At 38.2% G+C, this 15,432-nt stretch overlaps 1 protein-coding gene across 1 annotated transcript; it reads left to right on the forward strand.

The window, feature by feature from the left end:
- Positions 1 to 7,567: 7,567 nt before the first annotated feature.
- Positions 7,568 to 15,421, forward strand: spg7 (SPG7 matrix AAA peptidase subunit, paraplegin). Its single transcript, XM_079239041.1, has 17 exons — positions 7,568 to 7,929; positions 8,339 to 8,441; positions 8,530 to 8,619; positions 8,725 to 8,966; positions 9,072 to 9,211; positions 9,447 to 9,549; positions 9,640 to 9,765; positions 9,865 to 10,027; positions 10,345 to 10,518; positions 10,601 to 10,725; positions 10,997 to 11,099; positions 11,511 to 11,621; positions 11,723 to 11,838; positions 12,973 to 13,129; positions 13,266 to 13,429; positions 13,577 to 13,654; positions 13,755 to 15,421. The coding sequence occupies exons 1-17, from the start codon at positions 7,708 to 7,710 to the stop codon at positions 13,959 to 13,961; spliced, it is 2,424 nt and encodes an 807-aa protein (XP_079095167.1). The 5' UTR covers positions 7,568 to 7,707; the 3' UTR covers positions 13,962 to 15,421.
- The last annotated feature ends 11 nt before the right edge of the window (positions 15,422 to 15,432 follow it).

Consider the following 15,432-nt stretch of genomic DNA (forward strand, 5'->3'; position numbering starts at 1 on the left):
GAATCCACAGTGTATTGGTTTTATTGTCAGACTTTTTGCATGTTCATATCTTAATTTATCATCTTGCAGTGATAACAACTGTAAGGATCAACTTTTTTTCCCTGTTCTAGAAAACAGTATCAAGAATTTTGCCAGGAACAAGATCAAACTTTGATATCTTGTATTAGTTGAAGGACTTGTATTTGTTGGCCAAACACCCTGTCCATTTAATGTGGAGTTATATGCATGTACTAAAAGAGACCATATCTCACAATGAAAAACAATCCTTTAGAAAATGTGTGGATTCAGATGGCGACCCAGATCTTCACAATCTAATGGAATCCAAGTTAGAGCAAGACGCAATTTCAGAAAAACAAAAACATTAAAAATTGTTCAGTAGTTTTAGCATAAAGTTGCTAACAGACAAAAAAAAACAAACTAATAGATAAACAAAGGCTAAAACATAACCTCTGCCACCACCTTATTTGAGATAATAATTCCTGGAAGTGATATTCTGTTTTGTAAAACTGTTGTGAGAAACTTTTCTCCATGGACTCCATCATAGATCAAGCATATCAGCAAGTTTCCCCTAAAATAAAATGCAATATTCTCCTTTTCAAAGCTAAAAACAGAAAGATCAAAAGCTAAATTTGTAAGCAGCACATTTCTGGAGAAGCAGCAATATGGCAGAGCAGAGATCCTCTTCCTTTGATGTGCAAGAGACTGAGAGAAGAAAAATATTATCAAGATTGGTGCAGTGGAAGGCAAGCAAAACCTAACAAGTTAAAGACACCATCAACCATTAGGACCTCCAAAACCCCAGAATGAGGTTCTTCAATCCCTGAGGGAAACAGCAGGATTGGCCCCGCCATTTTGTTCCATTTCTCTACGAGGATAGAGGAGGGGGCAAGGGACTAGGCTGAATTTCAAAAGGCTTCAGATGCCATTTGAGTATCCACTGAGATTGTGCTGCAAGAACAGCAGCTATAAAAGATTTACACAACTCAAACATGGAGGACGAGAAAAACCTAGACACATAAAGGCAGAGACAGACAGAGAGGCAAGAAATAGGAGTAGCCATGCTTGTTTACCTAAAAGGACCACACTCTAAGTATGTGAGGGGGAGGGGAGAGCCTGCATAGACAGAAGGCAGGCAGAGTGGGTGCTGGAATTGCATCTATAGGCTTTTTCCTCTTACAACTTGCACAACTTCCCATTTTATCCTTCTGTTTGAACCTCAAGAGGACCGTTTTGCTGCAGTATTGAAGGATGAAATTGTAAAGTATAGTGTATTCTAAGCCACCGCCTACATACATGTATTATATAACACAGTTTAAGAAGTCATATGAACAGAAAACATGCCATACACATTTGTGCCCACTGATATGTATACAGCCATACAAGTTATGTGTTAGGATATTATATAGTTGGTTTGTATCTTACACTATATACTACAAAAAAGAAATGGGCATTTAAAAAAACAAATGTGTATTCTTTCAGGGTTTACAAAGCAGAAATTAGATTGTGCTTCCTTCTCTGGTAATCTTAAAAAAAAGAAACATAATAGGATTCATATGGACATCTTTACAGCAGCTTTAAGCAGTTAATTCTTTGTTGATATGTTGACCAAAAAGGATACCTTTAATTCAAGTCAATAGAAAGAGACTGAAAATAACATAATTACCATTGCTTTGCTATTCTGTGAACAACTGCTTGAGTAAATATTCACACAATTTAAGAACAATGCTTTGTCAACATACAACAAGAAGGAATTTAGGGATTTCATCATCTACAGTCCATAATATTATCAAAAGATTCTGAGAATCTGGAGAAATTTCTGAATGCAAGTGGAAAGGCTGAAAACCAGCACTGAATACCCACAGCCTTTAATCCCTAGGCTGACATTGCATTAAAAACCAACATCATTGTGTAAAGGATATTACCACATAGGCACAGGAACACTTCTTAAAACCGTTGTCGGTAAACACAGTTTGTCGCTACACCTAAAAGTGCAAGTTAAAACTTGCACAGCGAAGGTCACATATCAACAACATGCAGAAATGCAGCTGGCTTCTCTGGGCCTGAGTTCATCTCAGATGGACTGATGCAAAGTGGAAAAGCGTGCTGTGGTCTGACAAACCAACATTTCAAAATCTATTTGAAAATCGTCAACGTTGTGTCCTCGGAGCTAAAAAAAAAAAAAAAAAAAAGACAAAGAACTACGTGGAATTGTTTCAGTGCAAATTTCAAAAGCCAGCATCTGTGATGGTATGGGAATTTATTAATGCCCATGGCGTGGGTAACTTGCACATCTGTGAAGGCACTTTCAATGCTAAATGAGGACAAAGAGTAAACAACCTAAAATCATTTTTATAAAAAAGAAAGAAAACATAAAATGAACAATCCTAACGCTTAAAATATCACATACGCTTTTCTTGTTTTGGTGGCAATTCTGCTTTTATGTTGGTTCAGTGCTCTTACTAATCAATACTCCTGCATAATGAGTCATTTGGTGATTCTGACAGCATAACAGTGAACTTGCTCCCACTAATGATCTAGCTCTCCTATGCTAATGCAACTGTCATACCGCCTACATACAGTATGCAAGATAGTCTTGTTTGTCTTGCTGTTCTGTTTTTGTCATGGTTCATCGCCTTGGGCTTGGCCCTATCAAACTCTTCTAGTCAGCTGAATATTGTTTTTAGGTCTACCTAAAGTCACAGAAACAACCAAATCATTCTAACAGTCTTGAGACGGAGGAGGAGAAAATGAGAAATGTTTACAGGCTAGAAGCTGACAAATTATGCTGGACACAGGTTGGTAAATTTCCCTCATGTTGAAAAAAGTTAAATATCGAAGGCCATAGAAATGTGAGATACAAAAATCTACTGCTGAGCAGTAAAAAAAAAAAAAAAAAAAAAAAAAGCAGAATCATAGAACTGCTTCCTGCCTTTCTTTCTCGGGCTCATGACCTTTCTAACCCCAGCAGAACTCCATTTCCTGTTGCCGACAGAGGGTATGGCTTGATTCTCTGGTACCACTTATGGGAACGGGAGCAAAAATCTCACCAGCACTAATGGGAACCGGATGGAACATACAATTTAGGAGTCGGGTAGCATGGCAATTATCAGCTCCTATGCACAGATGTATTAATACCAACATGATACATAGTGCTAGTGACAGAAACCTTGTACTTTTTGTGTTGCTTTAAACAAATGAATTTTCCTTTTGGCTTAAAAAAAAAAATCACCAAATAAATTGATGAGAAAATGCAGTAGAGGTAATGTTTGTTTACAACTTTAGCTAAATATGGGGTTAGTTTTTATATCGCACACATCACAAACCCCATATAACAGAAGAAAGGATATGACACAAATAGCAGCAAAGCTTTAACTACAGCACAGACAAACAGAACCAACGCAAGCTCAAGGGAGACAGAGATATGCATCACTGCATCTGCAGTGTAGTCAACATGAACGCCTCTACAAGCTACAACACACTCAGTATCTTGGTGGAAAACACCACCAGCGGCACTGCAGTGTTTTCCTCATCACTGGCACTGCACCACACTGGTAAGCTTCTCCTACTTCATATTCCATCTCTTTCACAGCTCATCTCAAATCCCACCATGTTGCCCCCCCCCCTTTTTTTTTTTTTTAAACATGCATTTTACACAGAAAACACACACCACTGAGAACATTCAGGCACTTATCTATCAATGGACTCCTCTGCAAAACTGCAGACTGTGTATGGGCAGACGGAGATAAATCCAGATAGGATGTAAACATTTCACAGCACTCTTCAACAACACTACAAAGCACATTGATTTTCTTAATTTGGTTTAGTTCTCAATCTATTTCACTGCCATCTCAAAGACTGGCTGGCAAAACACCCATTTTGCTGTAGCTCTGGAACTGGCAAGCAAATGACCAAGAATTATAGCTTCATGCTATGAATTTATGACATTATCCACACTTAACTAGAAAAGCAGGGAGATTGGTAGCCCTCAGATCAGCTTCCAAATGAGCACTGCCATTGGGTTACTTAAAATAGGTCAACATTTGGATGTTATTAAGTCCACTCCTATGAGAACTATAATGTTAATTATTGTCTGGTAAACAGATGTAACCCCACTGTATTATAAATGTATATGTCTCTGACATATCCAATGGCTCTAGATGAGTGTTGAGAATTCATTCATTTTGGAAGCAAAACAAGCCACATGCACAGCAGCGATCATCACACTCACTAAACGTGTCAACCCATGAAGCACGACTTGCTAAAAATATTTACACCCAATTATTAAGTATCAACATTGTGTCGCCGCCAGTCTCACTGCTATGATAAACCACAGATCATATGTATCTGTGAACACAGCTTACAATAATGCAGCTTATCGAAATGTGTAACATAAACTGAATTCATTCTTTGATCCAGTAATCAGCATTTCCACACACCACGGTCAAACTAAGCACTGTGTTTGAGAGGGAAGGCCGTGCAATTCTAATGGAAATTAGCAAATCACATCATTATATAACCATGAAGCAGCATTTTGGCATTTTGACGTTTTAATGCCTTTTAAAACGCAAAGTAGCTAAAGATACACCAAGCTGACCTTAGTCGCAATACACTACAACCCGAGTTAACCATGGGAGCAGCAGCAGACAGTTTGTTGTTGTTACATGTTAGCTATGGAGGATCAGTAACATGAGACTTACCTCTGTCTGGATTCCCACTAGTTCAAAGAGTTAACTTAATCTTTAATGTTTAGTCAATGCCGCGATGTTTTCGGCCAATGCTGGATGATCCCATTTGTTACTGTCGGTTCACCATGAAGTCCGGGGACATCCGCATAAAGTCGCGACGACCATTGCAGCTAAAATCAGCTCGTCAGAGTCGAGGCTAGCGCTAGCTTGTAAAAACCGTGTGGACCAACAAACAGACGTCCAAAGAAAAAAAATGCTAAAATATCCACACGTTTACAGCGTTGTTATTTCATCTTCACCACAACATGAGAACCCTTAGCGGCCCATATGTGTGACGGTAGGTGAGCATGGGTCAACGTAAACCATCAAAAGATATTTTTGTTTCGCTTTAATCCTCTCCGCCAGCCCATTCGAGCGGTATTCGAGCGGCCTTTGACTCCAGTGTGTAGACGCTCGGGACGGAAACGCATCCGGATGCAACGAGCGCTCTGATTGGCTCTGGCAGTATGGGCGGATACTCCTTCTGTATTAGGAAATGAACGCCATTTTGGATCAGCACCGCACGCAAGTTTCCTATCAGAGGAAACCCAACCGGTGCCCCAACGTGGCTGCTTACGCTTCACAGTTTCAAACGCCACATACCACACTCCATTATGTAGTTGGAGGACCAAGTAGAGGAAATGGAGTACATGCATTGAGTGCACTCGTTTTGGAACATTATGAAACCCTCTCTTTCAATTTTATATGAATAGTTTTAATTAATGAAATAAAACTGTTGGGTTTTTGGTGTACGAAGACACACACACACACACACACACACACACACACACATATATATACATATATATATTAGGTGCTTGAGAAACTGCTAAATAAGGGATTAATGAAAACAACTGATCGAATATCGATATTTAACTAGCTTTTACGTAAAATCACTCTTTATACGTTTCCTCTTCCTTATGTTGACACTTATCTGATCGGAAGGTTGTGCTCAACTGGAGGTAAAAAACGAATGAAGAATAGCTTAGTGTGTGAACTCTAGGACAGAGCAGGCTGACTAAAGCAGGTTATTAAACGGTATGTGTCGGTGTTAATAGTTAACGCACCGACTGACAAACTAACTCGCAGAGACATGATACGAAGTGTCTCATTGGCTGGACGAAATTGTCCTTGTGCCTATTGGCTTATTTTATGTGCCACTCAAACTAACCTGTATACGTAGCATTGACTACAGCATTATTTACAACAGCAGCGGCAAGGAAAGGACACTGGTATTCCAATTTACTACATAAAGTCTATCGGCAAATTTAGCTAAATGGTTTTGCATTTCCAGAGGTGTAAGACTGGAACCAATAAAATATTTGTCTAGATGATTATATGAGATAGACATTGCGTGACATATTGACACGTTGCGTGATTACATTCCAGCAAACTACAAATAGCAACTCCGAAACCAAATTAGATCTACTGAACTAAGAGCGCCATTCTGTTTGCTTAAGCAGTGGCGCCCTCTGCTGAAACATCACACATATTATTTTACTCAGACGTTTAATGAAAATTATTATTATTATTATTATTATTATTATTATTATTATTATTATTAATAATGATAATGATAATATTTTTTACATGCAGACTGGAGTATATTAGATAATTAACTTGTGTTAAACCTTGAAATAATGTTTTGATGATTTTCTCTGATCTAGTTTATATATAGTTGTCCATCATCGTAACACCTGCTGTAATGAAACCCAGTATTTTCTTGAGGTTTTAGCAAAAGACACCAGAAATGTGATCCTCACACACATAATTTTTATGATGCTATAGTAAGAAAAAAGTTAATCAGGCTGCTTGTAAACCATTCTCTATTTAAAAAATAACTGGAGAATCTGTATCATCCATCATGTAATATTGTCTTATACTAAGAGAACAAGGAAATACATTAAATAAATGTAAGATTACCGGCCCAATAGTTTTCCTCAGAAATGCGGAGATAGAAATATGAAGTTTCAAAGAAGGTATTTTAATTTTTTACACTGTTTATAAGCAAGGATTAAGTTACAATATTCCAGAATTTTAAGAAGCACATTTCAGAAAAATGAATCATGCATCACTCCTTATTTAACTTTTATTTAGCAACATAGGTGACAGTTTTAATTTTGTTGAACTGTATTTATACTGGTAGTCTCATTGAGATATGCAGTCATATTTACAAAAGAGAAAACAGCATTTAGCTACATTTGCAGGCAACTCTAATACAGAATATAAATTAGAGTTCATTTAAAGGGAACAACTAGCTTAAATCTAAAAATAAATAAATGGGGGGAAAAACACACTAAAAAGGAGCAGTTAAAGATTATTTTTGTAGGCATAGACAGATGATTTGAAGAGGATATTTGTATATGTGATATTGTTGCTACACACAGTTATTTACTGAGTGAGGATATGCCATGAAGTATATTTATGCTCAGTAAGACAAGGCAAAGCAGTGACAACTCTCTTCTATTCCTACTGATACAACTTTGCCAAAATCATGGATTTAATACAAACAAAAAACAACTAGATAACCATATGAATCAGTTTTTAAATTCGTTTGTACATTTTTTAAATAAAAGATTGGTATATCGTTTATTATTATATTATTATATGTTTGATATTGTACATTATCTTTTCAAGTTATAGAAAATCTTAGTTAAGATCTTATAAATCTAACTGAAATCTAAAAATCCAAAACTACAGTTTTTCTTTTAATATACAGCAAAAATAATTCACTGATTTGGACATTTATCGCTGTTTGGTTCAATTCCACCAACAGTCCAGCGGGTGGCAGTAATGCGTCAATAAGCTGCTTACAAACAGAGAATAAAACACAAAGAAGAAAAGTTGACACCGTTGAATAATATAGCATAATGCTAACGCTAACCCGAGGCTCTGGTAAACAAACATCTCGTAACAAGGAAGACTGACAGTAATGGCATCATAGCAGTTCTGTTAATATTCAGTTTGCCTCGTTATAGAAACAATGTCAGCTTTCTTGTTGCAACACGGCGCTGGCGTTTGTATGAAATACAGTACATTTGTACTGTGGACACTGTCAAGGCGAAGCTCTCGTGTATTTGCTAATAAATTTATATCCAGCAATTGTGCTAAGAATGTGTTGTCCATGAATGCTAATGTTAGCAGGACGTTTCTTTCAATCTCAGGACGGACTTTTAGAAGTCAACCACAGAAGAAAATCATCCAGGTAAGCCAGAGACTGAATGATAGTTGTATAAGGGGTTTTGGTCAGTGGTGGTCAAGTGGAAACAAATGAGTTCTGACTAATCAATGTGGCAAATGCTAAAATAATATTAATAACAGCAATTTTAAAAAAAGACTTTCGTTGCAATGGTTGTCAATCGTCATCTCTTATCCAGAGCTAAACAAATTTTAATGATTTGCTGTAAATAATGAAGAACATTTTATTCCTAGTATTTTTTTAAATCATGGTTGTATTGTTAAATGTCACTCAGTTGAATGGGGAAATTAGATGTTTGTTTTCTCATCTCAAATGCTCTTTTCTGTTATTATAAGTAAACATTTCACATTTTCATTTCAAGTTTTCTGATCTGACTATTTTTTCCCTCCCCCTCTCCATATACAAACCCGTTCAGAGTCTTTTCCACAGACCTTTGGGTCCTGGTATGGTGGGACTAAGCAAGGACTTAATCAGGAAGAACCTACTCAGAAATCCTGTTGGTTTACTAAATCTATTAGGTAGACTATTGGTTTAACATTTTATTATCACATTCCTGGATATTATATGTACATGTTGCTATTTACCATAAAAAACTTTTGGTTTCAGGAGCAACAAATTTTTTCAGTACGTCTCAATCTAAAGAGCAGAAAAATAAAAACAATGGACCAAAGGGAAAAACTCCAGAGGAAGATGAAGGTATGTGATAAACAACTTTGCCTGTTAAACACATTACTGTTAGATAGTTGCACTACATCAGGTTTGCTTTTTCTGATCCCTTTTTCGGGCTTTCTTACCTTTCAGAAGAGAAAAAGCGCCGTGAGCAGGAGGATCAGATGTACCGCGAGCGTCTGCGGACCCTTTTCATCATTGCACTCATTATGAGCCTGCTGAACTCCATTAATACCAGCGGTGGTAACATCTCTTGGAATGACTTTGTCAATGAGATGTTGGCCAAAGGGGAGGTGTCACGCGTCCAAGTTGTTCCTGAGAGTGACATTGTAGAAATCTACCTTCACCCTGGAGCCGTTATCTTTGGAAGGCCTGTATGTTTTGAAGGATTTTTACAAAAACTTAATAAGCATCTTAATAAGGCTCAGATAAGAAATGCATGCAAACTTCTCACATTCTGTCATGTTTTTGTTTTGCAGAGGCTAGCACTCATGTACAGAATGCAGGTCGCTAACATTGACAAATTTGAGGAGAAGCTCAGAGCAGCAGAGGAGGAGTTGAATATTGACACTAAGGACAGAATACCAGTGTCTTACAAACGGACAGGATTCTTTGGAAAGTAAGAACATGATTTTTTCTTAGAGCAGGCATAAAAAACTGAACATTTCATGAGCTGTTTACAGAGTTGACATCCTGCGTTCAGAGTATACTGTTATGCATGGAAAAAAACTCAAACAATTTGTGTTGGGTTAGTTTTCTTTATAAATGTAATAGAACACCCACTTGTAAAACATTCAAAATATTTAAGCACTTTGAAGACCCTTTGCGAGTCTTTTTCCCCTCTGTCTTTGCAGTGCTGTCTATGCCTTGGGGATGGCTGCTATCGGCGTGGCTATTCTTTGGTATATCTTCCGACTAGCAGGCATGGGTGGTAGAGAAGGCGGCTTCAGTGCTTTTGTAAGTTTTACACAGGAACAAATGTGTGTGTTTTTCACCAATTTGACAGACTTGCTATATTATAACTATATTCTCCAACAAACTTGACAGAATCAGCTGAAGATGGCTAAGTTCACCATTGTGGATGGTAAATCGGGTAAAGGTGTGAGTTTCAAGGACGTGGCAGGCATGTATGAGGCTAAGATGGAAGTAAAGGAATTTGTTGACTACCTCAAGGTAAGAAACCACATTTAAATGAATATATTTTCATCTTATATTGACATTTAAACCTCAAAAGTTAAACTTGGACTGAACATACCTTGTTGTTGTTGACAGAGTCCAGAACGATACCTCCAGCTGGGAGCCAAAGTTCCTAAGGGTGCACTGCTGCTTGGGCCCCCAGGATGTGGCAAGACCCTGCTAGCTAAGGCTGTTGCTACTGAGGCCCAAGTCCCCTTCCTAGCTATGGCAGGTTCTGAGTTTGTGGAAGTCATTGGAGGTAAATACATTGATCCTAAGTAATTAATATAACCAGTCAAAATACAGAAACACAATTTCAATATAATATGCAATGTGATGCAGTGTTATACCACACAATGCTAGGAGCAGATAATTTGGGTCACTGTCATCGACCAGGATAAATACAGAGACATTATGATGATTGAATATATTAAATATATTATCAGCATAAAAATACAGGACCTGAAAGATTTCATACAAGGAATGAAGTAATGGTTTCTCTAATTTCAGTAACCATGTTAGATGCTGAAAGCTGTTCCTCAGATCAAATGTGATTTATATGTTGGTTGTGTGTAGGTCTTGGTGCTGCAAGGGTAAGAAGTCTGTTCAAGGAGGCTCGTGCTCGAGCTCCCTGCATCGTCTACATTGATGAGATTGATGCCGTAGGAAAGAAGCGCTCCAACAACATGTCAGGCTTCTCCAACACTGAAGAGGAGCAGACTCTAAACCAGCTTCTGGTTGAGATGGATGGTGAGTACAACACCAGGTTTTAGAGTGGGTTGGTCACTTGTTAGGCAAAATAATGAAGCTTTTTAACCCTCCCTTTCTGCAGGAATGGGAACAACTGATCATGTCATTGTTCTTGCCTCGACAAACAGAGCAGATATCTTGGACAATGCTTTAATGAGACCAGGCAGATTGGATAGGCACATCTTCATAGATCTGCCGACACTGCAGGTAGTTCTGATTAACTCTGATACATTTGCTATACTGTATTTATTTGTGTTGTTGATATTAAAACCTAAACTCAATCTGTGTTAATCGTATTAATTTTTTTAAAATTTGCAACACGTTCTTGGAGTTGCTTCTTTCTGCACACTGGTGATCCAGCAACTTGTCATGTATTGTAAATTATTCATTATATATCAGAAACAGGAGCTTATTCCCTGTTTTGGAAGATTATATATGGTTATTCAGTCAAATCTGTTTCTTTTTTTCTGTTATTTAGGAGAGGAAGGAGATCTTTGAGCAGCATCTAAAGATCCTGAAGTTGACCCAACCAGCTAATTTCTATTCTTTGCGGTTAGCTGAGCTCAGCCCAGGCTTCAGCGGTAAGTGCATATTTGCTCCTTTGTAAATATCTCTACATCTGCAGATGTCCCAAAATCCTAACTTACTTCCCGGAGCAAACACTCCTGTGGTACCTGAATGTTTGTCAGTCCTTTAGAATGCTAAATATTTAAGCTTTTATCCAAACTAAAACAAGATCAAACATTCACACAACTTCTGAAATTAGACATAGATCTTAACTACAGTATGAGACAGCAGTATTTCTTGTGAACAATAGATAGATTAAATATTTTTTTTCCCCTGTCTGCTTAACTAAGTTCTCCGTATGTAAAATTTGGACTTGCATGAAAGTCAGGATCTCTTAATGCAATTGTATATATGTTCCATATAGAAAACAGTTCTTGAATGCCGTTTCTGCACAGTGATAATGAAATGTGACTTTGTCTCTTCAGGTGCAGACATTGCCAACATTTGTAACGAAGCTGCTCTGCATGCTGCCAGAGAGGGTTTCAAATCTATTGATACGTTTAACTTTGAGTACGCAGTGGAAAGAGTGATAGCAGGTACAGTGACATTCACACAGTGTTGTTGGAAAGAAATAATTTTTCACATCTCTAACATGTGGTAAAATTATGGCAAATTTGGTTTGAATGTGTGTCTTCAGGTAGTGTAAAGAAGAGTAAGATCCTGTCTAAAGAAGAGCAGAGGGTGGTGGCTTTTCATGAGTCTGGACATGCTTTAGTGGGATGGCTACTTGAGCACACAGAGGCTGTGATGAAGGTAGCACACTCTTTTACTTCAAATATGTAATACATCCCATATAATTGTGAATTTCAACATGTAATGTGTACTCAAATTAATAGGTTTAAATACTAGAAATTAATGGGTTGTTTTTTTTTATGAATCAGAGGCAGCTTGAGTTAAAATTTGTAGCTCACAAATGAAAGACAAAAGAATTCAGAGAGTTTTCATGAGAAAAATAAGACAAACAACTAGCGATATATGAGAACTTGGTGACATACATTTATGGAAGAAACGGATGGAGGATTAAAGTCAAGGGTAGAAGGAAGGGGCTCAGTGCATCATAGGAGATCTCAACCCCCCGCTCTCAGTAGTCTGAGCCTGACTCAGGATAGTTCAGGGTCACCTGTGCTCATGTATTATGCAGAATTTGGATTTTTCATTTCAGCAGGAGATGATGAGGAGCAGCTAAATGAAAGAAAATGATCCTTTTTGCTTATCTCCACAAGAACTCTTGCTGCTGCATCAGCTGGTAGCTTTTCAGGGAGTTGTTGGGTCATCCTGACATGAAGGAATTACTGTAATCAGGCTACAGTGACCAATGCATGGTCTAATTTGTAACATTATCGAGGCTGGATGTACCTGATTCTGGAAATATTATAAAGATGAAAGAAAAGGGTGAAGAACACATCTTAATTAAAATGATGCCAAGGGTTGTCACCGTAGAACTGGGGGACAAAGTAAAACCATTCAGATATGCAATACAATTAAATACCGTATCTCTGAGATGTTGAAGGAAAAAATGATACATTTAGTATTATCTGACTCCAAAAGTTAGAAAACTTTTAGGTCATCCAGACCTTCAGTTCTTTGATGTTCTCCATACTATCCTGACTCGAATTACTTTCTGCCTCGTGATATCAACTCTCTTCAGATTATCACACATCTCACTACATGTCAAAACAGACTGTCGAGGTTGTTATGTAGCCTGACATAGTTTTGTTGGTTTCTCTGTGGGCCAACAACCTCAGTACATCATTTAGAGAGTGTCAGGTGTACTATTCTGAATAAGTCCCATTAGCAATGCTGTTGAAAACAACCCTGAACTAGTAGGTGTTTATCAGTATAATAAGAGCTTGTTAAAAGGCTGAGAGGTCATGTGACATTTTTCAGGTGTCCATTGCCCCACGGACAAATGCAGCTCTGGGATTTGCTCAGATCTTACCCCGTGACCAATACCTGTTCACCAAGGAGCAGCTGTTTGAGCGCATGTGTATGGCTCTGGGGGGAAGAGCTTCTGAGGCGATCACCTTTAACAAAGTTACCACAGGTACCCTCCTTCTGCTCATAATGTGTACCTAAATCTCAGCCTTCTCATGCATATCACCTCTTCACCTCTCCTGAATACCTAAGCAGGGATTCAGTTTGAAACACGGAGTGAGACCTTTTCCTTTTTGTCTCTCTAGGAGCTCAAGATGACTTGCGCAAGGTGACACGTGTGGCATACTCTATGGTGAAGCAGTATGGCATGTGTGACAGCGTGGGACAGGTCTCATTCCCAGAAACAGAGGAGCAGGGTGCCATTGGACGGCGTCCTTTCAGCCAAGGTCTGCAGCAGCAGATGGACCATGTGGGTTCTAAAACTGGTTTAGTTCTCTGCTATCAAATCAGCTCCAACTGAATGTTGATCTAATGAGTTGTGATTGTTACCTTAAAGTATCCATTGTTTTTACTCTCTTGTTTAGACATGCAGTTGACTGTTTGTTTATTCTTTCAGGAGGCTAAGATGTTGATAGCCCGTGCATACAGACACACAGAGAAGCTGCTGCTGGACAACAGGGACAAACTGACCCTGGTCAGTTATTTCCTTCTTTGAGCATAATTTCTTTTATTGTGTTTGCTCATCTAGCACAGTGCTTATTACATATTTTTGTTATTTGATTCTATCTTTCCAGTTGGCTAATGCTCTGTTAGAGCGCGAGGTGGTGAATTATGATGACATTGAAGCATTGCTAGGGCCACCTCCTCATGGTCCTAAGAAGATGATCCTCCCACAGAGCTGGGTGGAGGCTGAGAGAGACAAGCAGGACACAGGAGAAGATGAACCTCAGCCACCTCCTCGCAAACACAGAGAAGACGACTTGAATCCTCAGTTGGGCTGAAAATGTGTAAAACCTTGCACAAAGCTCCTAAAACTGTGCAATCTTTGCATATGTTTGTGAAAATGTTCAAACACACCAGTTTTCTGCCCTGCTGATCTGTTTAGCTAACCTTAATGATAATCTGCAGCTGTGAGAAGATCATTGTGGGAAATGTATTGTTCCCACTAACATGTTTGCTGCTTTGATGACATAGTAGCTCTAAATGGTGAGTCTATTTAACTATTATATCTCCAACATGCATAAAAAATAGACATTTTAGAAATGCGCTACTATCAGACCTCACTGTAAGAACTGTCAGTACATATATGCTGTGTGTGTTCATCATTTTAATGCAAATGTACTGTAGCAGATGCAGGTCTGGAAAACAGCTTTTCTTCAGGAACCGATATTCTTCAACATCTGCAAATGTCAGAAAAGGATCCACGAGGTCAGTTATAAGTTTTAGTCATCCTAAAACAGGAAGGAGCCTGTTAAATTAGCAGTTACACGTTTCCAAAAAAAAAATAAACACAAAAAAACTAATTGAAGTCTGCATTTTTTGCATTAAGCTGCACATACTGTACATTTAGAACACAGTTCTGCAGAGTACTGTGGATGATTTCAAAAGTATGCATGTGAGTAAAGTTGCCTAAACAAATGCTGTGAGGAAGACAACTGCTCTTCACTACTAAACAAACTACCGTACATTTTACAATATTATTCTTTTGAGGAGAAAATATCAAAACGTATTATGTTGAGCAAGCACGTGATTTTCTCTTCTGTGTGATTGCTTTCCTATCTAGTTATTTATTTTAACCACCTTTACTTTTCAGACAACAAGTTTATAATGTACAGTACCAGTAACAAGTTTAGATGCACTTCTCTATTGAATCTAAGGGGAAATGTGCCCAAGCGTTAGACTAAATCTTGTCATCGTTTCAGTGATACTGCTGGAGAACTGGACAATGTAAGGTACATTTCAACCGGTCAGCCTCAAAGGCCAAACCTTGCCTAGCCACATAGATGGACCCTAACTCCCCAGCTGAAGAGTGAGATTACTACTTCTTGATCGCTAAAAGAAGAGGGGCACCTAATCCCTTTCAACTAAAGGAATTAAATCAATCTGTAGGGCTAAGACCAATTGATATTTGGCCAAAGTTATGTGACCTGAGCCTTCTGGTCTCACTGCATGACCTCACCATTGTGGTACCGTGGATGTCTCCAGGTTGTCGCAGGAGTGGCGAATAGAGACAGGATTTAAAGCTTTCACTGTAGCTCCGGTTCCTGTGACTCATCAACATGCGAAACATTTCCATGAAATTATCTTTTTTTTTTTTTTTTTTTTCTTTTTTCGGTCAGAGCAAACCAGTTGTTTGATTGCTTAATGATGACCCATCACATCATAGGACATACAGTTGAAGTAGGTGAAATTGGTTGAAGTTTGTTTTGTTCTTTTTTTTTTTTTAATTATTAAAATTGCACTATGTAAGAG

This window comes from Telmatherina bonti (genome assembly GCF_933228915.1).
Source record: "Telmatherina bonti genome assembly, chromosome: 1".
NCBI lineage: Eukaryota > Metazoa > Chordata > Actinopteri > Atheriniformes > Telmatherinidae > Telmatherina > Telmatherina bonti.